General features: G+C 53.2%; 1 protein-coding gene across 1 annotated transcript in view; it reads right to left on the minus strand.

The window, feature by feature from the left end:
* LOC100907151 (potassium channel subfamily K member 18) overlaps positions 1 to 22,631 on the minus strand; it is a 38,026-nt gene extending 15,395 nt beyond the window's left edge. The window contains exon 1 of the mRNA XM_029112441.1: positions 22,199 to 22,631. Within this exon, the coding sequence (XP_028968274.1) occupies positions 22,199 to 22,631 (433 nt within the window). The remainder of the gene's footprint in view (positions 1 to 22,198) is intronic.
* Between the last annotated feature and the right edge of the window lie 368 nt (positions 22,632 to 22,999).

Below are 22,999 nucleotides of genomic sequence, written 5' to 3' on the forward strand. Positions count from 1 at the left end.
TTTTCTCACGCCGCGTGTAATCATCCGCTCCTCGAAACGGTCTTCGTAAGATGCCAGGTACTTCAGGGAGCCTGCGGCCGGTGGCGGCGTCACCGGCAAGCTGTTGACTCGCTTCTTAGCTCGGATCGATATGGAAAGTACTGGTCATTAACGAACTCAAAAACCGAGAGGGAGAGAAAGCACGCAAACAACTCTTCAGAGAGAGTCAACACACGCACACCCACCTGAAAGGACTTTGCTGGAATTGTCGCGTATCCAGTGCCCGCGGTTCGGTCTCAACTCGAGGCGAGCTGCCAGCTCGCAGCCCGTTCCTCGGGCCGTGGAGGACGTGAACTAATTTGGAGTTGGGCCCGGATTCTGAGCCGCTCCGATCTCAGCGGAATACTCGGAATCCATCTTAATAAATGCGCGAATGACGCGCGGAATCCATAACACTTAGCACTGCAGCTGAGAACCCGAGCACGGAGCTGTTCCTGGCGTGCCTACATATGGTCTCCGCTCCGGCTCGCGGGAAAAGAAGAATGAACGAGCGCCCTTCGGGGATCAAGCAGACTGAACATGAAGACGAATCTGAACAAGCGATCCGAGGGAAAAGTCGCGGGAAATCGCTGAGAATGTCTCCGCAGAGTGAGTCAAGTACGTCTACATTGCGTCGAGTGCGGTTCGGTCGAATCTTGTCGCGTTCTTTCACGGATCCATGCTATCCGAAATCCCCCGTGGGCATTCGCAGGGAAAATCTGTTTGGATACTGCCCTCCGATCTATGGACACGTAAACTCTTCTTGGATCTGGTTTGATCTCGACGAACGTGATATGAAATTAGGTGCTCGCCTATCTGTCGGATTTAGGGCTGGGAAGTCGAGCTTTGGACGCGATGTGGAAAACTGAGACATCAGCTCCGGATGAGCTCCTTTTGGTACCAGAGGTCTCGACAGTACCGGAAAGAAAAATCACCCTTGTCACGCCCTCGAGAAATTGCCCATCCGCCGCTCGTATGTAGAAGGTAATCAGAGTATATGTATACCCTGAGCGGGATTGAAAAGTTCTCAGCTATGATCCACGATCCCTGGACAACTGGAAACGACGGGGTTCCCTGATTGATTTCTGCCCTCGACGAGGAGTCCCAAGCTCCTCGGTTACAGAGCATCGGAATCCCATCGGCGCTGAACTCGTTTCGAGACAGATCCTCGCTGAATTTCCGGATATCGATCCTTCAGCAAGTTGGGTCGACACCGGACTCTCCCTCACTGCGGACAGGGTAAATTGGGCATACTGCCAATAGTAGTGTTATCCTAGATCGAATTCTGACATCGAGGCTCCTCAGAAAAATCCGCTTGTCGATATATTTCCATATCTCATTCATGGGAAGAGTCTGCCAGAAATCAAATTTCTCTACGGCGACGATGAAGCTTGCAACGTGGAGCTCATCAGGCCTACGACCGACGGCCCCGGGTATTGGGGGGCTGCCCAGGGCCTCTACCCCGCATTTATTCTGCTGTCGCCCCAGAAAGCTGCAGTTCGGAGCAAGATCCGAGAGCACATCCTGCAATCTCGAGCATCTTCGGAAAAGGTCGAGAATGATTTTAATGTCCTTCAGCCCTCAAGGGTAGTCGATGGAGCTTTCAATTCCTTCCGAACATATGTATGTACATACATCGGTCTGACTCGGAGCTGAGAGCTCCCCTTCCATTTCCTGGGGCTATTTTTCCACTCGCTGGCCGCAACTTGACAGATCGGTGTCACGGTGGAAGCCTTCTGCATTCTTCTCCCGACGGAAGTCAAAAGCGAAGAGTTTTTTTTTGTTTCTTCTGGATGCGTTCCCTCCCGTCCGTTGTGCCGACAAGTGCTAAGCATTGGGCTTGTTGTTTTCTCAGAAAACTCGGTTTGGTGTCTGCTCTTGGAATTTTTTTTATTCCCCTGTTCCCTATCGTTCCGCTGTCTTGTCTCCTTTATTGTCTGCTCCTCCTGATTCGCTGTCGCTAACAAAGCGAAACAGAAAGGAGCTCGACAGGCTCCACAAACCCTTGCAAGATACAGCGGCAAAATAGCATATATATTCGGCAGGCTAGATAAACGGGTACACAGGGAATTTTCGTATGCGGAACACGACGCAGTCGGTCGTCCAGCCGGCCAACCGACCAAGCAACCATACATCTATCCATCCATTCAGTCAGTCGCTTCATCCAGATTTGTCTCAATCTTTCCTGCCAGCAGTGCCGTTCCCCCCTCCTGCTGGAGGTGTCTTCCTCGGTGCCATCAGCTGATTGAGGCGATAGCCGATATGATTGCAGTCAGTTGCCGCAGTGTGCGTACACTGCGATGTCAGAAGACATATATTCGGTCATTTGGCACTCCAATGTTTCGGCGAAGCCTTCCCCGACGCTGTCGCTGGAACCATTTCACGTCCTGATAGAACGCACGCTTTCAAAGATTCGAGCCGCGGCTGCGCACACCTGTTCTTGTACCACGTCAAACTTCACACGCGCTCTCGAAACCGACTTGACGAAGAAACCTGCTCGGCCTCGTTTGCAATTCTCATCAAAATTAATTCGGGAACTCGTTTGAACTCCTTTCGAGAATTAGTACGGGCAAGCCCCGACAGATTCCGCGTGGAACGTCGCCTGAATAGTCGATAGAACCTTGAGGCTACCGCTTGTCCTAATCTGATCAGGCAAACCTATTGAGATTCCAGTCCAAACACGTTTGAGATTGCAGTCGTCTCACTCAGGGTCGTACGCGCACACAGATCATAATTGTAATTGCTCTCTCGGATGCAACGCCTCCAGTGCCGTGTTTGCTCGGTCAGAGACCGGGCCCGTGAGACGACCTGAATAATATCCGGGAGCGGAACCGATCGACAGGAATCGACGAAGAAATGGCTTGGCGAGATCGCATCGGGTTTGCACGTCTTCATACAGGCCATGCATCATCTACCTTTCGGATCTCGCCACGACCACGTTAGTGAAAGGCGGTCGCACGTCTCCGCGCGTTTTCGAGGAGATGATCAGTTTCGGGATCCGCGGCTCGCACGGCAAAGTATTGCTGGGAGGAACAGCCGGGCATTGATCACATGTCAACGATCCGATGCCACTATCTCGATGCTTGCAGCCTCAGCCACCTCGTCCGCTATCGATGGATGCTGCGGTTGCAACCTGCTGACGAAAGATCCCCATTTCCACCGAAATGTTTCGAAACTGATCAATCAACGACTTTGCGGCGAGGATCCGAGATGTCGCAGAGGCGGCAGGCGGAGCGTGCTCCCGAGCTCACTGCACCGCTCGGTGCGCGTGTTCATGAATTGGAAAATGCCCTGTGAACCTTTCAGTCAGATGATTGTCGCCTATATGTACGTGCGCGTTCCTCCAGATGATATCCTTGCGAATCCCTCTCGCGAATGCGTTCCCACACGGAGGGTGCCGAGCTTTCGAGCCTACGGGGCTCGATCAACAGGAAAAACGATCCCTCTACGCAGGATACGGACAGGACTGTCTTGATAGTCACGAGTCACCCATTTTTTTCGGTTAGTGTCGGTGGGGGGGGGGGGTATTTCTCGGGGGGTCGGCAACGAATTAATTGAACGCGATTCGTTGCTGGCAAAAGTGTTCACGAGGCGAGGGGAGCTGGCGATAGCATGTTTGAAAATTGGAATCGTATACCATGCTCGACGGCCCGTCGCTTTGCCGCCGCCGCCGCCGCTCCTGGGATCTCCGACCCGGGAAAACTGCGGCGCGGCGGCAGCGGGAATGACCCGTTCTTATTTGGGAGCAGGGAGAAGTGATTTCCACATTGGATTTTAAACGTACGCAGGAATGCTCTGCGATCCGTACAACCTCTTGTTGCCGATGTCGGAGCGTCGGAGCCTCTTCAATAATTCAGCAGTCAGACAGACACAGGTCGAGAGGAGAAAAGAGATTACGGCCGACGGGGTCCTCAAGCGGCACCCGGGGAGTCACCTGACAAAAGCTGTGACCGGCCCCGAGCACGATCTAATTTGTATTGAATAGCGACGGCTTCAGCCGGGAATGAGGGGGGGCTGTTGTGGGATTCTCCGAATTCCTATGAAGGTCTGAGCTTTCGAACGATTGTCGCGCCCCCCGCTCCCTTTGGCGCGCTGGACGAGGGTCACCGCTTCCCACGATTAGATGACTTTCGCCTCTCGGCCAATCCCTCGGCCGCCCGTCGGGAGGTTCCGAACTTCCGCGAGGATTGGATCATTTCTCCCGCTCTCCGTCGTTCCGAAGCTTCATTTTCTCTTCGACTCCATTTTCTGTGCGGAGCATCTTTCCGGAGCCTTCCCGAGCCACTAAGGAAGATCTTCCTCCCAATTTCTCTCTCTCCTTCCCATATCCTTCCCTTGATTGCCTCATTTCTGTGGTTGCGGCTCCTTGCAACTTTCTAGCGGTAGTAGTGGCCTCTCGCTCGGCGCCCGAGCCCCAGACAAATGGTGTCCTCTGTAGAGTTTCGGTGTGAAACTCTGATAGGAGCACGAGCAGAGGAGAAAAACGTCAGCTGCCGTGAAATCACGCGTGGAAAAAATCTCTGGCATTCTGTGGTTCAGAGAGAGAAAAAAAATGTAAGTGGGGAACACACGATGGATAGAATAGCGAAGAGCCCGGATGACACTATTTCTTGGCCGGGAAATTTATTGAACAAATTTTACATGTTTCTGCAGCGCACCAGCAAGCGGAAAGAACGAGTGAAGAAGTGAACAAATGAGCGTAGCCCGAAATGCGTTTCACGAGTCATGAGCTGTTGGATAAAAATGCTCAGGTCCTCGGAGAGACGGGGCAACGAAAGCCGCGAGACGACCGGGAGAGAGACAGGCGGCGGATCCCGGACCGCTGAACGGCTGTCGTCGGGGAGTGTACCAGATCCCGCGATTCCCCTCGATCGCCAATGGAGCGGACGGGACTCGGGCGCGCTCGAACAGAAATTACAGGATGCGCGTTTCTGAACTCGAAACCAATAACCGCTGGATTCGAATACGGCCGGATGGGCCCTCGACGGGAAGTCGCCATGGCTCAAAAAATTCCAAACAAACAATTTGCCCGCTCTCCAGGTACAGGGCAGCAGTGACGTAATCTGACGGAAGTAGGCTCGTCACGAGTCCCTCCGTTCGAGACATCGTTCGAGCGAGGTCCTGCTCCGCAAGGGAGGTTAGGAAACGCGTGTCGAAGTCTCGGTGTCCGAGCTTGCGCTTCTCATTAGGGAAAGTTTTAATCACCGATTTTGTCATCCCGAAGGCGATTCCCATCCTTCCTTTCCTGCATAACATTTCCATATCATATTACCCCTATTTTACCCTCGAACTCATCGAGCCCCAATCCCTATAAGCAGCAATCAAGAACGGAGATCCACTCTACTAGCTTCTCTTAGTCCTCGGAGCGAGAAAATCGAATTCCTCAATATTGGACCGAGTCGAGGAATGACGAATACCTAGCTAATTCATTCTCTGGATGAGACACCCTTGAAAATCAGCTGTTACGCTCAACGTGTTCCGCTAGTGCTATAGTAAACTCGATTTTGAGAATCGCAACGTGGAGCAGTCAAGGCTGGGAACCGGAGTCGAATCAACTGCCCCGCTGCATCTTGGTCATACTACTATAATGACGCCAGAGGGACTCCGAGTTCTACTCTCGGAAAGTTTGTTATCCCCAAAGCGAGCCGGCCGCGGTTGCGACTCGAGTCGACTCATCGCAAGCAGACCAGAGAACGTTTTGCGTTGAGAACATTAGCGCCTCCGGATTGTTAGACACACTCAAGAGGTCAGATGTCATTTGACGGTTTTCACTCATCTCGCTCGGTGACTCATGAAGACCGAGTTCAAATAGTTTCACTAGATGACCGTTTCGAAAGAAGAAGCGTTCTTCTCCCCGGCGACGCCACGGCCGCCGTTAACGCTCCAACAGAGCGCTTTTGGCCGTCGACGCAGTTTTCCTAATGGACTCACTAGGCGGCTGGCTCGCTGGTCTGTCGTCTGCCACCACCCTCTACCCGGTCTGTCGCTGGCTCGCGCGCGCCGGAAACTCTCTGTGGATTCGTCTGTCGTCGCAATCGTCTCTTTCGAGATCTCACATGAACCCAACATGGATGGAGTAGAGGGCTTCGGAGCGATTTCACTCCGTCAGCTTGTCGGTGCGCGTGTCGGTCCGTCAGCCAGCCAGCCAGCCAGCCAGCGAGTCAGTCAGCCCGCTTGAGCGTCGTCGCATGGTCGACGCCTTAGTCGTCACTTCATCCGCTGTTCTTCTTCCTTGCTGCTTCCATTTCCTTTGTGACTTTCTCCGCGCTCTTCCTTCCGCCTCCGTGAACCTCCGTACAAGCTTCCGAAGCTCCTGTCGCGCTCTTTGTACTCCTTTCCAACACCCCCACAGAGTTCTTGCAGAATCATTGCGCCCCATTGCCCTCATTAACTCCCCGGATTGTCTGGCTCCCAATTTTAGCTCCGATCGTACGATCCCGCTGGCAGCATCTGATCGTACACCTCAACTTCCGCAAGCGCTGTCGGAGCGTCGAGACTTGGCTCTTCACTTTCTCTCTGCGCTGAAGACCTTCCACTCTGGCGTCGCAGTCTCGCGGATACACGGGCTTACTCGAGTAAGAAGACCGGGTATTACTTTAACGCTCCGCCCTCGAAGTCAGTCCTTACACCCGCGATACTCTCGTGCAATCAATTATCACTCGTGTCCACTGTAACCTCTGAGAGAAGGATTAGGGAACGATTCATGATCCTCATCTCCTCTGCTTCATTTGACTTCGCCTGGGGACTCGATTCATCGATCCGGCGACTTCAATACCCTCCGGGAGGACGCTCAGGAAGCCGCCGAAAGGTCGACGCCGATGCCTCGATATGATTGAACCACTCGGTTGGGCCAATTCTCACCGCGCGGCGAACTATTATATCTGATCCCGTGTCTCCTGATTTCTCGCTCTTGAAAGATCAGATGTCGTTCTCCGTCACCGCGACGACGAGGATTTCCTGTAGCCTAGCTCGTAACGGAATGCTTTCAACGATTCGTACCGCAATGCATGCGCTTGTTCACGCAAACGTACGGAGGACTCGGCAATAAATTATTCTTCTGTGTTGCTCTCTGCGCGCAGAACGCCCGCAGAGGCTGAATGAGGATCGTCGACCGGTCGGCAACGAGTTAGCTCCAGGAGGAAAAAGTGGACCTCCGCTTGCCAAAAGCCGGACCCGCCATTCAAGCTTCGTACATAATTTGAAGACATTTACGAGGAACAATCCCGGATTTTTCAAGAGTGCCCCCGTTCAGCAGCAAGTTGGAGCAGCACGGACCGCGAGGTTTGTTCATATTGTTCCGGAGCTGTTCCAAAATCAAAGTCTGTGAATGGCGAGTTTCTCATTCTTTGTTAGTCGACCGCTAGTCAAACGCGGAGCTATCTCCCTTTTCACCGAGTTAAACGAAGCGTTCCATTCCGGTGCGAACAAAATGGACCGCTGTTATTTGGATGTCAGCGACGCAAGAATATAACGAATGGAGAGCAGAAGAGAATCGAGACATTTCCCCCCCGGTCGGGACCGGGACATCGTTCCGTCAGCGCGTTCCGAGCCGTACATATACACTCATGAGGAGAGTCCAATACGGAGTGGATACGATCCGGAAATCGTCCGTCTGAGTGCCGCATGCTCGATAAACTCGAACCAAGAAGTCAGGGTGTTGACGGCTTGCGGTCTTCCAGTCCCCACTTCCCGCCGAGTTCCGATCTTGATTATCGCTTTGGCCGGAGAGTCTCGGCTGCTTGTTCCAGTGATTACCCGGTCGTTGCAAAAATGTGTCTGTTATTTTTTCGTGACGACGGACGCCGACGCATAGGCGATGGTCGTTTTCTCGTTCGCTACTTCAAGCAAAACAGGGACGGCGGCCGGCGCGGTCCCGACCAAAGTTACTTGACCCTGCACTCTTCTTCAGATCGATTTTGCAGACGACTTGAAAGCGGGCGTTATCGGGATCGCGTTGCGGGCTCGCCCACAAGACGCGCCGAAAGCATCGATATCCGAGAGAGGAAAAGCATTTTAATCCTTTATGAGATTACTGCCCCACCGGAGCCCTCGAGTGGACGGAGCCGTCGTGCATTGCTGGCTCGCTGCGGCCTCGCTACGAAAAATGGAAGTCTTCATCATAAATTGAAATCGAAACCATTTGTTCTCGCTAATTGTTCCGTGTTTCTGTCAGCTCGAGGTCGTGTTCATTTTTTCACTCGCACTCTCGTGCGCCCACCACTTCTGTCATCTCGCTTCGTCATTGAGCTTATCGGGGGGCATCCTGCGGCGCGATGATGAGGTGATCCTTCCAGTTCATCTCCTCTCGATGATGAGTGATGAAGGGAATCACAGCGACCGCATACGACATCGATGAGACGATGTCTTCTATGACGTTTCCAGCGAAACGCGTCACGCCCGCGATTTACAATTAGGTACTCCCGCTCGGGAGAACTTCTCGGCAGGCTTTTTGAGGTCATTGATTTTTCCAGTCACGAACTGACCGAGATTCCGGGCTTGAGTCTGCCGCTCCGAACTTCCCGATCGAATTTCTCTTCCTCGTCTCCGACAACAATATCAAAAAACTTGTCGATGCTGAGATTGGCTCGAGAAGTTCGATTCGTGCAGTTCGGGCTTAGTTTTAAGTTTCGTATCAATCTGGGGCAAGAGCTTCCGAGGCACTTGAAGCAGTGCTCGAGGTTCGGGAGGAGAACAAAAGCCTCGAATGAGTATGATTGGAAACTCGCAACGGGATCCGTGCCTCTATTTGATCCTGAGGGATGGCGTTCTCGGAAGTTTTCAGTTTTCAAGAACGATCTTATCCGATTCGCGTTCCGGTTCCGCATGGAGTTCGAGGGCTGCGACGGCGGAAACTCCAGCGTGAATAGGGTCTGCTCCGAGTCGCGGGAATCCTTCGTAATTTCTCGGCATCCGGTGATATCGAGGCAGCAGCACGGGCGTGCGGGTGGCGATAAAGATCCCTCGAATCGATTCCCGTCCGCTTATTCCGAGCTGGAAATCCGTATCATCGGAACAATTCATCTCTCCTTCATTCCATTTCTTGGAAAATCCGGTTAAACACCGAGTATGGATCTAGGAACGCGGCCTTCGGAGCGATTGGGTTGCTGATTCGGTCTGAGGGCGGCTTTCCTATTATGAGCGCAAAAATGACGTTCGGCTTCGTAGAGGGAATTCGACTCGAGCAGAAACCGGAGGAAAAAAAGCGCTCTGCTTAAACTATTCCCCTCTTCCATTCGAAACAGTTGAACTCAGATGGATGACGACGGAGGAAGGAGCCGGAGCTGTCCCTCGGCTCATCCACTTCCTCGGCCTGACCGACTGGAACGAACGGACAAAAAACGCGTTGAGGTTTCGGATTTTTAGCAAATTACGCTAAATTAAAATTTTCCAGATCCCTCTCCCCTCCTCTTCGGGTCCATCGCATTTTCAGCGTATCGAGGTTTCCGCCGCCGGTGGCTACCCAGGTTCTTGTTCTCCACTTCTTCGCTCCTTCTCGGCTCCCTATTGCTCTCTCCTCCAGGTCCGGCTCCTTCACTGCCCCGGACGTAGAGACCTGCCCGCTCGCCTCGGAGTCTTCTCCAAGGCTCTTCCGCTTGCTCCCTGTTCTGTTTTTCCGAGGGCGTCGGTTTTCGACGATCTCCACCAGATTTTCCGCGAGCCCGACGGACGACCGAGGGGAGATGTGTTCACTTCTTTCACAGGAGGCGTAGTCTCTCCGAATTCATTGTATAATATCAAGTATAGGAATTGTCGTCACACCCTACTGCGAGACGATGTTGACCGCTCGTGCAGAGCTCTGGACACGCGAGTTTGAGTTTCCGGCGAATTCTGTTCGAGACTGGGAGGCCTCGCTTCCAGAGTATCCGCAAAGACGAGTACCCCTCATCGTCGTTGTTTAGACGTTATCCGAGCCGTAGGAATCAGAAATTCGATCTCCGCCTGAGCGTTGTGTCCCCACGAGTCATATTTCGCGAAATTGTCGAGTGCGAACGCACTCCAGGAAGGGTTCTCCCGGAGAGAATGAAAAAAAAATTCGCTCGACAATGAATGTCAGCTCGCCGAGAAGTAGGTAGGGGGGGGTCGAGAGGGGGAACAGGTTGGGTAGAGAGGAATTTAAGGATCGAGAAATGAAAAGACTTGGTGAACGTTTGTGGGAACACGCAGACGAAGAAGGCATAAAAAAGATAGGTGCATTTGATAGTGTGTCCGGAACGGCAGGTAATGGAGTAAGGATCAGTTTGCCAGGGAGATGAGCGAACGAATGTGAGAACTAAGAGTGAGCAGGAGAATCGGATGAGAGTGACTTACAGAGGGATAAAAATGGGCGTGTCCAACGTTTCGGAGTGCTGGATCTAATACGTAGTCCGGAAGACTAAACTTCCAGATATCCGTCCTCGAGGTCGCTACTGCGATATGGTAAAGGGCCTAAAGTCAAGGTATCCAGCCGATCGAGCGGTTCTCCTCGGACAAATTCCGCCTCGAGCAGGCGGCGTCATCCCGCGAGAAGAAAATTGTCTTAACAGGGAGCAGTCAACTCGTAAAGCGTCGAACAAACAGTTTCTGAAGGAGCACAGTCTCCCAGAGATGCGGTCCTTGAGTTTGTAGGAGAGACGCAACGCGCGCCAAGAGCTCCGTTTCTTGTCGGCTCAGTTAAAGCTAATAGACCCTGGAACTATCTGCACCATTCAGCTTCGAGATCGAGATCCGCTTGAGGCACAAAATTCGATGCCGACGACACCTCCCACAAGGAGCATGATGTAGTGATGCAGTGAATCGGGGCATATAACAAGGCATGAGGAAATGATCTCCAGTCTTTCGGATGACCGTGATTTCCCCTGAGATGCCAGGGAATTTAATTCCAACCATGCCCGGGTCAGTCTTCGCACATCGCCCGGGAGAATCTCGGCGGAATTGCTCGAAGACACTCAGCTGACAGTAGAGTGGACCCGAGACAGACGATGCGGATTCATCCACTTGTCGGGCAGAGCTCGCTAAGCAGTCCGACTCAGGTAACCTCCACTCGAGGAGAGATAGTGAAGTTCTCCAGCTTCCTTGAAGGCCGCTTAATTGACCTCAGGGGGTTCCCGTTCCCGTGTCCCATTCCTGCTATCCGTCGTTCCGATTGCCGCGCAAGAATATTCGCTTTTCCCTTTCCGATTCGAATCTTCGCCTGGCGTGACCGCACCCATCTGGTGATTCCGTGGACAAGTTGTACACAAGGGTCCGGGATCCCGCTACGGAGTGATCGCAGCTAGGTGAGCCGGTAAGAAACGCTCTGACTTGAGATAGGCAAGCATTTAACTCTCGACTATGGGAGGAGAAGGGAGCTGCGTAAGGAGAAGTGAAAGACCGTTGAGTTTGCCAAGTTCTCGCCTAGTAGACGAACCAACTGAACGGAGGCCATAACCGGTGATAGCCGGCCGAGGAGAGCCGTCCAGCTGCGAAGAACCCTCGAACCCGTCCTCTCTGAGGAAATACAACGAGGTCGGGAAAAATTACTGGTATGACGGCCAGCGCATGAGATGGCCAGTCAGTGACCATCTGACCGTACTGGGGAGCAAGTGCTCTGAACCAGGCCCGTGCGTGAGTGCAACCTTCGCCTCAACACCCGGGCACCCCTGTCCGTTTCATGATCCGAGCACTCCTGTTCGTTCCAAGCCTGCCTCCCCTTGCACTCCCTTTCGCACTCTTCCTCTCGAAATATCAGAACTGAGCTCCCTCCTCGCGAAGATCTCGAGCTTCACCCCCGATTGCTCTTGGATAGAGCTGCTCTAAATCGATTCGTTGGACACAAATGTCAGATGAGCGATGACGCTCCAACGGACAAATCAATGCGTGGCGGGAGCTTGTTTCCTATGTCTCGGACGACTGTGATGCTTGTTTGCTTTAGCCTGATTTCAGATTCTGTCTCGCTCCATTAAGGGAGCTGTTAAGCTGATCGTTGTGTCCTTCTATTTCCTCTTGTGTTCCCTCCTCGATGGGCATGCGAATGTCTCTTCGTAGAGTCGTCGGCTGTTGCCGTTCGCTTTGTTGCGCCGTCAAGCTGTCCGATGTTCCGCGGGTATGCCGAAGATTCTGTTCTGTTGCATTCAGTATCGGAACTCGCTGCTGTCCGGGGAGTTTCCGGAATCGAGCATTCCCTGGAAGCTCGAGCTCACCGCGACTGCACGAGCCGTTCTCTAATTCCTGTCTCTACGAAAGCGCTTTTTCCAGAGCCCTCGAGCGACATCTGAGTGCGGTCAGAACGACTCATTATCCGGAAAGCCGACAAGAAGTCGAAAGAATCTCTCGAGACCTCCCCTGCCTGAGGTGAAGCTCGGAGCGAACATGCTTCCTCTCGACTCGCGTCGGTGTTGCTCGCGCGCCTTTGTGGTTGGTCTCCGGAGATCATCCCGTTTCTACGAGACGACTCCGCTCTCTAACCACCTCGGAGTCCAGGTAGGTCGTCGCCCTCGGACACAACGGGAAATAGTGAGCTTTGAGCCTCAGAGTCCGAGTACGCTGTCGCCTTCGGACAAGAACGGGAAATAGCGAGCTTCCAGTCTTCGAATCCGGAACGATAATGCTTTCCATGAGCATCGATCGGACTTGAAGCTTGTCTCTTCCAAGAAAAGTCAAATGAATGTCATTCGTCGAAATTCCTCCCGTAGGAACTCTAACCTCGTGGCTCGGCTCCCGAGGAGCTCGCGAGCGCACCTTCGACCCCGCTCGTTGGAAGAAAGCGAAGGACAAGTGTGTTAATGAAATGAATTGCTAATCGGATAATGGTCGCATTGGTTCCTACGCTCGGTAAACACGACACCGCGATGATTCGGAGGTTCCGGTCGGGCGGATGAGAAATGCCGGAAGGTCTTCACCAGACGACTTCTAGATGGATAGCAAGACTTCATCTCGCCGGCGCCGTTGCGTCAGACGGAAAAAATCCCCGTTCCGAACTCCCGTATCCTTGGAACGGACTCCAGCTCCCTGCTCAACATTCGAAATCTCACAGGAGATCCTCCCACGCGCAATCTTTTCTTGTTGCCTTATCATCAATTCACCCCTCCCCTGCCGTGGCAAAGCCGGTCGGCCAGCCGCCCAGCCAGCCGAGGAGCTGTGTGAGGCAAATACATTCATGGATGCAGCCTGGACTTGAATGACGTAACGGGAACGAGAAAATGAACAGACAGTTAGTCAAAATGCCTCCGCTACCGCCGTACAGACGCACGACGTTGAAATATTGAAAAGTGCTTTGACGTATTGACATGATCGTTATTCGGAATATTCTGATGGTTCACAGCCCTTCCGCTGTTGCTCGTTGTCATCGAAAACAATTTTATCGTCAGTTGTTCCATTGTTGAGATGTGAAAACTTCTGATCGATCGACAAGTCTCTCTCCAGCCTTCCCCGAGCGATCATCGATCCGCCGAGTTTCGACTCGCGGTTTATTTCTAGCCACTCGGCAATCACGAGTTTCGGGGATGAACCAACGCTCGGATCCATGATTTTCATCATCCCTGATCGGTTCTCATTTCTTTTTTTCGTCTCGGATTCCTCGTGCATCTAGAACATTCGATTCACATCGTCATCCGCTTTGAATTCCATAATTCCGCCCGCTCCCCTCTCCCTAATGAGTTTTTCCGTGGTCCTCACCGATCTCAAGCCTCAACGCAAGAGGCTCTGCAGGCCTCTCGCGCAGGGTCTGGACGCCGAAGCTGCTTGGCCATCGCTCAAGGAATCTCATTCGGCATCCGGTCGGTCAAGGGCGGAGCCGGCCCGTTCCCCGCGAAATCTGAAGGAAACGGCGGACTGCCGTATTCGGCATCCTACGACGCGACGTAACGTCAAGGTAGTCAGCGCGAGTCCTTGTGAGAAGCTCACACCGCTCCAGACATACGGCGCGGCATTCCGAGAGATTCCGTGAGCCGGTGTCGAGCCCATCGCTGCGAGCGAAACGACGACGCGACGACGAAGGGGGTAACTCGTAACTCGATCCGTCAGAGGCGGCCGGAACGATCTCAGTGCGCTGCGAAAGCTCTAGGCGCAACTGTCGCTCGATGACCCTTATGTGGAGCTATCCGAGCGCGGAAACGGCAGCCTGCACGCCGTCAGGACTATACATTCAGACAGTCAGCAAGCAAACAATATAACTCAATTACCGTCGTAGAATCATGACCTCGCAGAGAGCAGAGGATGAAAAAAGACTGACTGACGGACTTCCCCGCCGGAGCGGGCGAAGGTGGAGCCGCGTCTTGGAAGCCAATTCTGAAGACTTTCAGCCGAATCCTGAGCCTCACCCTAACGTAGCACACCGCACTTTGAAGCGAAACCTAGACCGAGCAAAGTCATTTGTCGAGTAAAAACGACTTGCCCCCAGCGAGTCGGAATCGCTCGGCCGTACATAGCCGATATCGCCCCCTTATCTCCTCCCTCACGCTCTCGTGTACCTTTTCCGAATCTGTTTTTCCCCCGATGACTCATGTTCCGGGTGCGGGAGATACCTGGCCATTCACCATCGTCTAGCGGAGTCAGACTCACGCCCCGGCCTTTCTTAAGGAGATCAGGAAGGAGAAGTATACGCGTCTCATCCCATGCTGGGAAACTCTTCTCCGCTAATTCGACCGGCTTATTTCTGTGGCCCCGTCCCCGTGGTCATTTCCGTTCCTCGATTTCAACATTTCATGACGCCTCGTTCGTCTCTATGCTCCAATGCGAACGCTTAAACGTCAGGCCCGCGAAGGAGCTCGCGGGTCCAGTAGAGCGGCCACCCACAGTGCTTTCGATAGTCGTCCTTAGAGGCGTCTGTATGTTCGGGAATCCTCGCTCGAAGATTGGTAGTACTGGGAACTCTCGAACCCTCGTGAGTCTAACACACGGTACCCCGGGAAATGATCCTGCTAAAGCTCGTACACAACCGCGAGTTCTGGCTCTCGCGGCTAAACACTCGCTCGGGGGACCAGGATTGTTCTCTCAGGCAAGCGAGTCAAGGGGTAGAATGCGAGTTTGTCGGCAGTCCCTGATGTTGTTCCAACGGTAGCCTCGGATTGCCTTCCGGGCCCCTTACTCCTACATTTTACCACGGGAAGATCTAGATCAGTGGCCTTTACCGGAGGGGCGTCGCCGATGGCGCACCGGCGGGGCGTGAGACAGTTCTCAGGCGCGGAATCGGGAAAGCGCTCCCAATATGAAGCTGGCCAAGTGAATGCCCATCGGATATCAGACAGTTTATCATAATCAGCCGGCGTTGTGCTCGTTTCCGTTTCTGTATGGTCTTGCACATGACGGGGATAAGAATGCTGCCAAAAATGAACGCACTGAGTTGTTCGGGAGCTGACTCGACGACCCCCGTCGCCCCAAATCACTTGTCTCTTCGCATTATTGTCAAGTCAGAGCGCCAGCTGAGAGTTCCCTCGTGTCTTTGAAGGAGACATCAGGCCAGCGTCACGCCCATGTTGGCTTAAGCTCCTGCTGTTTCGGGAAAAGGTTTCGACATGTTCCGTGGTCACCTCCTTCATCGCGGTCGATCGTTACTAAGGCTGGGAATCATTCACGGCAATTTCCTCGAGAATTCACGGCAATTTTCACCCCCTATTGACTTCCGATGGAGGATCGCCTGAAAATGCCGTGAAGATTCACGGCTTCCGGCGCGACCGCGCCACCTTCCCAGCCCTAATCGTTACCCATGCTCGCTAGCGGGCATTTTTTCCGTGGTCGAAGGGAATTCACAGAAGATCGACCCTCCTTGTGGTATACAGTATGATTGTCAGAACTTCAGGGACTTCAGGAATTCGCTGCAGGATTCTCGCTCATATGACATAAGATACAGAAGCCTGTAGGCGGAAACAAGGATTTACGGGGAGAGAACAGTACCGGCGTTCCGCCTCCGAAATTCACGTTCAGATGGCGGGCTCATCTCGCTTGCCAGGGGAACCGCGGCAGTCGACCCCTCGGGAGCCTCATCCGGCTCAGATTCCTTGTTCTCGCTCTGCGTGACGGGTTTCGGTGGTTTCCTCTCCAATCCAGCTCTCCGCGGGAGGGGAGCATCTCACCGCAAAAAATGAGAACATACCAGCTCAGTCACCAATTTTCATTCAATGCTGCTGACGTCGTCGGCGCGATGGAGTGCGACAGAGAAGATTTCGCAGAACGAAGGCAGATTGAACTTTATGGTCGGGGGAAGATTTACGCCCTGTGATGCCCTGATCGTCCCCATCGTCCCAAGTTCCTCCGAATTTCTCCTCCACTGACGAACCGGAAAGACTGGTCACGGGGAGCAGCTGTATCCACAGCATGGATCATGAATGGAGCGGAGCTCGGGGAGAAGCGGCGAGGATAAAGAAAATTTCAACAAGGCTCCACGACCCGCCTCTCGGGCGAATGTCCGATTACGGGCTGAACTTGAGGAGCTCCGAAAACAGAGAGGGAAAAAATCGCGGATAGATGTAAGGGTTAGCGGACTCTGGGACCGGCTCACGACACTCAAGCCACCTCGTTGACTTTCCCGGATCGAATTCCCTCAAAGAGAAAATTTCGTTCCGTAGTGGTTTCAGATGGAGACCTAAAGCATCGGAAACAAAAAATGTTCCGGAATATTGTTCCCTGTGTTTCGGAGAGATGGAAGTCGAACGGCCCGAGAGGGAATAGACATGGGATCTCTAGAAGAAAAGAAAAAGCTCTCGTCCATCCTTCCATCGACTTTATCAATCTTGTTCCTGATGTAGGAAAGTTCCCGCTCCTGAATCCTTCCACCTCTCCCCTTGTTCCCCGATAGCACCGCCAGAAGTCGCAGTTGTTCGTGAACGACCGAGAGCGTCGTCGGCGAGAGCGGAGAATATATTTACAAGTCGGACAAAGTCTCCCGCCACGTCTCTCAGCTTTCTCTCATCCACCAGTCAAATACTTCCCTCCGTTCGCTTATCGTTGGTCCAGCAACGATACGGACCTTGGCGACTGCAAGAGACGAGTTGACCGAGTCGCACTTTATATTGCGGTCGGTCCGCGCGATCGAAACAAAATCTCTCAACCGCAGCTGTAGTGTCGACGATTGTGAACTTCAGACATCGTTTCAGCTAAACAGGGTCGGACTCTCTCCTCCAAATCTCTCCATTGCGTTTCCGATGGAACGAGAGTGCCTCCGCGTCCCCAGCCTACTCTCTGGTTTTCCGAGACTGATCAGCGATGAAAAATGAAAATTTATCGAGGTTTACGGCCGACGGTAATATTCACATTGAGCGAGCATGCCGCTTCGATTATCATTAATCCTGATAAGTTGCGACCCGGAACGCGAAAGTCACAGGGGATGCTTTCGAGGTACAGGATGAGTCTTTGTGCAAACAGTCGGAGGACATCGGAGTGTTTAGAGAGACCGGAACAAATGCGGGGAGAAGCGAGGCAAGGACACCGAGACCTGATTACAGAAGGCGGGGTCATTTACTTGGTGCCGTGCAGGTGTCCGGAGTCTCCCGGATCGATATCCAATAGAAATCGAATTAAACGAAGCGACTGAGTGAGCTCACTCGAGTCTGGGTTCCAACACATCAAGATCAACACGGATTACTGACTTTCTTCGGATCATTCATCAGAGATCGGCGATTCTGCATGAGACTGGCTCGGATGATGGAATGTTTTCCCACGTATTCCGTCACACATCGACGGGTTCACGATTCTGAAGGTCACCGCTCCCCCGAAGAATTCCTCCGAATCGGTGAATGCTTTATTATTGGAGCGACGCTGACGCGGGTAGGCGCGGGACTGGCGCGAATGATGCGACCGCCGGCGCAATCGCGGATCACGAAGCTCATCTCGAACCCGTAGGACTTGAAAATCTGAGAAGGATTCTCTCAGCCCGTAGGATAGCCCGAGCGAAAAGCTCCTCGAGGCGTCATTCTCGATTCTACACGATTAGGTCCCGGGAGACTTATTCCGACCCTTCAGTAACTTCGTAGAACAGGGAAAATTCTGGAGTCTAGAAGGAGCTTCTCGCTTGTTCTCGTCCTTAGTGAAGATGAACGACGTCGGAAGGGCAAGCGGACCCCGTGAAAGGCCGCCTTGTCGCTGAAGCCAACCGCCCCGAGATTCTCTAGAAGGGCGAACAATGTCGACTTCAATCCGTGATGACGTCTCCAATCTGGTCGATCGGAGAGACTTTCGTTACACTGTCCGAGTACATATACATGGGCAGTACTTGTTGTTGTGCTTTCAGCAAGATATGAAACTATTGATGTGTGGCGTCTTCTCCTCGAAGGAATATCGTCTCCGCTCATTTCTGATTGGATGGCTGCTCGCTCGGCAAGAAGCGAACGGATCGACCGGCTGCACGAGTGGCGTTCTCGTTGTTTCTTTGCTTTCCCTCCTCCCGTGTCTGACAGAAAAACATGTGCGGGTCTCGGACGAGCCGCAAACGAACAACAGATGCTCTCGTTCCGATAGACGGAAGGACAGGGAGCGACCTGGTCTTGACGGGGATGGACTTCGCTGCTTCGCCAGGCCGAGGGAAAAGCCTCTCGTAAGGTACAAGATAACATAGGCACCAGCAGAAGCGGAGCAGCTAACTTTATTGTGGTGGGAATAGGGAAGAGGAGCATCATCATCGTGCGGAAGGAAATCGCTGGTAGAATCTCCCTGTCCGGTCATCACAGAGGAAGAAGCGAATTTGATAAGAGGTTTTCCGCCACGGAATCGAGCGGTCCGGCCGAACACCCACTCCATTCCTTCCCAGATGAGAATTTTCACCGATAAATATAGAGCAAAGTTCGCCGACATCAGATTCGATGGCGGCGATGATCTTCGACGCCATCCGGCCCGGGTCAAGAACTGGAATCGCGTGTCAAACTCGGAACGTTTTCCGTTCCCCGCGTCGTCCGTGAAAGCTCTGACTTGGTCTGATCAGGAGATTTTTCCCTGCGCAGCCCCGCCCGGAAGCTCCCTCTCGCGCGGAACATATGGTATACATGCATAAACATCCGAGATAGATTTAACGCGACCGTAGAGAGTTTAGCATAAAAACGGACATGTTGAATGAAGGGATGAGAGAAATCGAACGGAAGGATAGCCCCCGTGGAACCCAGAAGCTCAGAATGAGCCCTGACTGAAGGCTCTGGGGCAATTGATCCGCTTTACGTCAACAGCTTCGTCTCATTGATACATTGTTAACAACAGCGGCGGGCTTATACCCGACTCATAATTGGCCAGATAGGAATCCCCAGAGTGTCTAGTCGCTCGATCCTGCTATTCTCGAGCTTGAGCTCCCGCCAATCGAAACATAGCAGCATCATCGCCGATACCTGGAGGTGTTCGGATCGCTGGATGGATAGTCTTCGAGATAGCGGATCCTACGACTAGCGCCACGTGGAGAGCATACGTCATGATCTATCGTCATACGGACACTGCGATCGCCGATGGCCCAGCGCAGGGGAGAATCGTGCATGAAATGTTCGGGACGATGTCCTTCATCAACGTTGTTGTGTGTTTGCGCGTGAAGCTCCGAGAGACCCGTTGAGAGAGTTCTTGCCTCCGCATCAAACTCTCGGCCATGGGATCTCGTCAGAAGCCCTCAGAAGCTGGCGAGGCACGATTCCGAATGAGAAGTCGTTTATTGCAGACATCGGCCTCCGTAGTTCGCTTCATTACTCACATGTCTTCCCGAATATTCCAGAAATTGCCATCGATCGATTACCGGAGATTGAACTCGATGATTCGCATCTCTCCTCCACTATGCTCTTTCTCGGAGCTTGCTTTAGTCCGCACGGAGCAATTGTTCGGTCGCCTCGACCGAGTACTCGCACCTCTGACCTCTGTGGATTCATTCCCTTAATCATGTGGATGGGATCATCCCAGCAGTCAACGCGGTGGAGGAGGGAGATGCAGCAGTGGAAGCGTCGTAGGATCGGCGTCGGAGAAATGAACAGCTGAAAAAGCAGCGGACCAGAAAAGGATGAACACAGTCACCGCGGACCGAGGAGGCAGACGGGAGACCACTATCTACAAAGTGGACGTGACTCGAAGAGTCGTTCACGCCACTGGGCATCCACAATACCCTCCGACCCCGTGTCCGCGGCGCGCCGCTCGGAAAACACACACCAGATTGAGCGAGTTGAGCTGTTATCGCTGAAGGGGCACGATGGAAGCATCCACCACCACCACGACCAGCACTACCACCATCATCGCCACCGATTCTACTGACTCAAGCCTCGGCATTAATACACTCGACAGCGGCTCCCATCTCCAATATTAAAACAAGGGGGAAGGACCTTCATACAGCTATCGCCGACATCAGGGACGAAAACTTACACCACTTAAATGGTGGAGAGACGCCGCGCCATATCGGAGCGCTTGGCGACAGCAAATTATTGTCTTCCGCCCGTCTTTTTCTGCTGATATGGTCCGGCACAGTTTCAAACTCGATTCTTTGCCGCCGTCGCTGATTCCCGGTAACTCGATCCCAAACTAGAGCAAAAAATCGGGATGACGAGGTCGGCAAAAAATTGCCTCACTTAGCTCGGAATCGTTCGTGCGGACCGCGTATTACTCTTGTTGTTTGTACTTGCGGCCAGCTGTTTGTTGTTCATTTGAGCGACCATCCTTTCGGTGCCATTAGCAACAAACACTCGCTTACTCACGGTCGCTCTTTCGGTCGGTCCACAGAGCACATATTTCTGTCCGTTACGCGACTTGGTTAGTTACGTGCGGCATGACTGATTCATCTATAGGACCGTCTCTGTCTGGATGGCTGCTGGGTGGGTGGCTTGCTTGGCTGGTTAGGTGCCCCCTGCCTGCTTTGGTGGTTGCGCTGAAGCTTACTTGCTTGCTTGCTCTACCGCTTGACTGACTAGCTAGATGTCCAGGTCCCTGAAGGGCTTAGCGAGTAGGCGAGCGAGTGACTGAGTTACTCTGTCCCTCATAAAGCAGGTGGCCCGGACGGTCCGAGCTTCCTTGGCCAGCTGCTAAACATCGTTAGGTGGCGTCTCGGGTTGGCTTCCAGCTTGACGGAGCTAATCCGGAAATCGGACACATCGGCGGAGGGCGCTGCTTAACGCACTAATTCCCGCACGCTCCGTACCGCGTGTATGGCGCCGGATGGGGCTTGTCCTTGAAGAGCGACCGCAGACGGGAATGACGGCAGAAAGCCCTAAGGCTCGTCGGTGGTTTCCTTGTGACCGAATCAGGAAGAGAATCCGGGCGAACGGCGCGGAAATCGGGGATTTCTCCCCGCGATCCCCTCATCGAAATCACGCCCCGGATCCCATCGATTTGTGCCACCGATCCCTCTCCTCTTCATCCTTTCACCTTCGGCGCACTCCACCACCGGCAGGTCGATCCCGTCAGCGATAAGAGTCATCGGAAGATGTCACATTATTATGGCCGGGATATTTTGACAGAAGAGATTTCGAACGGCGGACGAATTCGGCTTTGTTTTGACGGCGATAGGAGTACTCCTTCGAGGAGTGGCCGATCTCGAAGGGAGTCTCCTTGTTTTTTTAACTCCACTCCACTCCCACAACACCCCAGTCAGCCAGTCACTCGGTCGGCTGGTCCTGCCGCCAGATCTACGCCTCTCGTTCATTCGGTCGTCGATCGGTCGTGGGGAGCATGAACGGAGAGGATTATTGTGGATTGACGTGCTCTCTTTCTTCTCGGCTTCTGTTGCAAGCTGTCATCCACAGTCGTTCTGAATTATTGGATTCTTGGAGATTCCGACGAGTTATCGAATTCCCGAGCCGACTCGATTGGATCGTCGGATAGCGCAGTCACTTCCGACCGGCGGCACAGACGGAGGGTATTGTCGCGAGTGCGTAGCAGAAAGTTCACTCCGAAATTTCATCCCTTACAGTACTTACAAGCCCGAGGTCACGCGAGCGCAGCTCATTGTTTCGACGCTGAATTAGCTAAACTAATCAAGCGTGTACGAGTGTCCGGTTCGGCAACGAGTTTGCATTGGAGTGGTCATCCGAGTATAGAACACTCGTCGAAACTCGTTTGACTCCGGAGTAGAATCGGATCACAACGAACTTTTTTTGTCTGAATTCAGAACCACTCCATCAGATCCCCATCATGTGTGACAGGCACGGAAAGGTTCACCGAACGCCACACTGAGAATAATTATCATTTTGACTATGTGTCGAGGATTTGTCGATTCCCTAATTCGCAGACCGCACCGAGGAGTATAAAAACCGGAAAACGGGTCTAAGGCTCTGTCACTTACCAATTGTGGTGATGACTGTGAGCGAGTACAAAAAGGCTCCCGAAAGGGACCAGCGACGCACATTTGGTTTTCCGTCGTAGCCGTCCTTGACAGCTTCGATGAGTCGCTGTTGAAAGTGGACCATCTCCTTGCTGACTTCGACCGTCCAGTTGTCGCGGTAGAGAACGTTGTAGCGATCAGTGATCTCCCACAGACGCGAGACGGTTTCGTCCCGCAGCCGGATAACGGTGCCGGCCCTCTCGACTTCATGCGGCGCTTCGAGGAAACGGAACGTGAACGCGCCGAGGATCGAGTAGCCCACGACAAGTCCACAAAGCCCGACGTGCGAGAATAGAAAGGCCGCGAAACGTCGGAAGCACACAAAGCATCCGCCCCTCTTACGGTTGCTGTGGATGCGCGACGAGCATCGATGATTGTTGGATGCGGCCGGCATCTTGACGTTCGAGTGCTCCATCACTCGAGCCGATTGACGTAAGACTTTTTTACGCGTCCCTTCCGCGTGCTTTGTTCTCACGAACGGAAATCCTGAGGCTGCATGGCATCGGAGCGGGGGAGCTTCTTCTTTTGCTTCTGCTGCTGTCACCGTTTATAGCTCTGGAATTATCCATATCCACCGAGACACGTTCACATCGACGAACACCGCGCGAGTCGCGGCAACAACGCTTTGCTTCCGAAGTTTTACGACGAGGAGCTCCCGGTGCTTTCGATGCAGAAATTTGAAGATTCCTATCACAGCCTCAGTCGTCCCGATCCCTTGCGATCTTCCGATTCCAGCGAGAGCCGAGAACACTCCGGAGATGA

The sequence above is a fragment of the Galendromus occidentalis genome, unplaced genomic scaffold (genome assembly GCF_000255335.2).
Source record: "Galendromus occidentalis unplaced genomic scaffold, Mocc_1.1 scf7180000077501, whole genome shotgun sequence".
Lineage (NCBI taxonomy): Eukaryota > Metazoa > Arthropoda > Arachnida > Mesostigmata > Phytoseiidae > Galendromus > Galendromus occidentalis.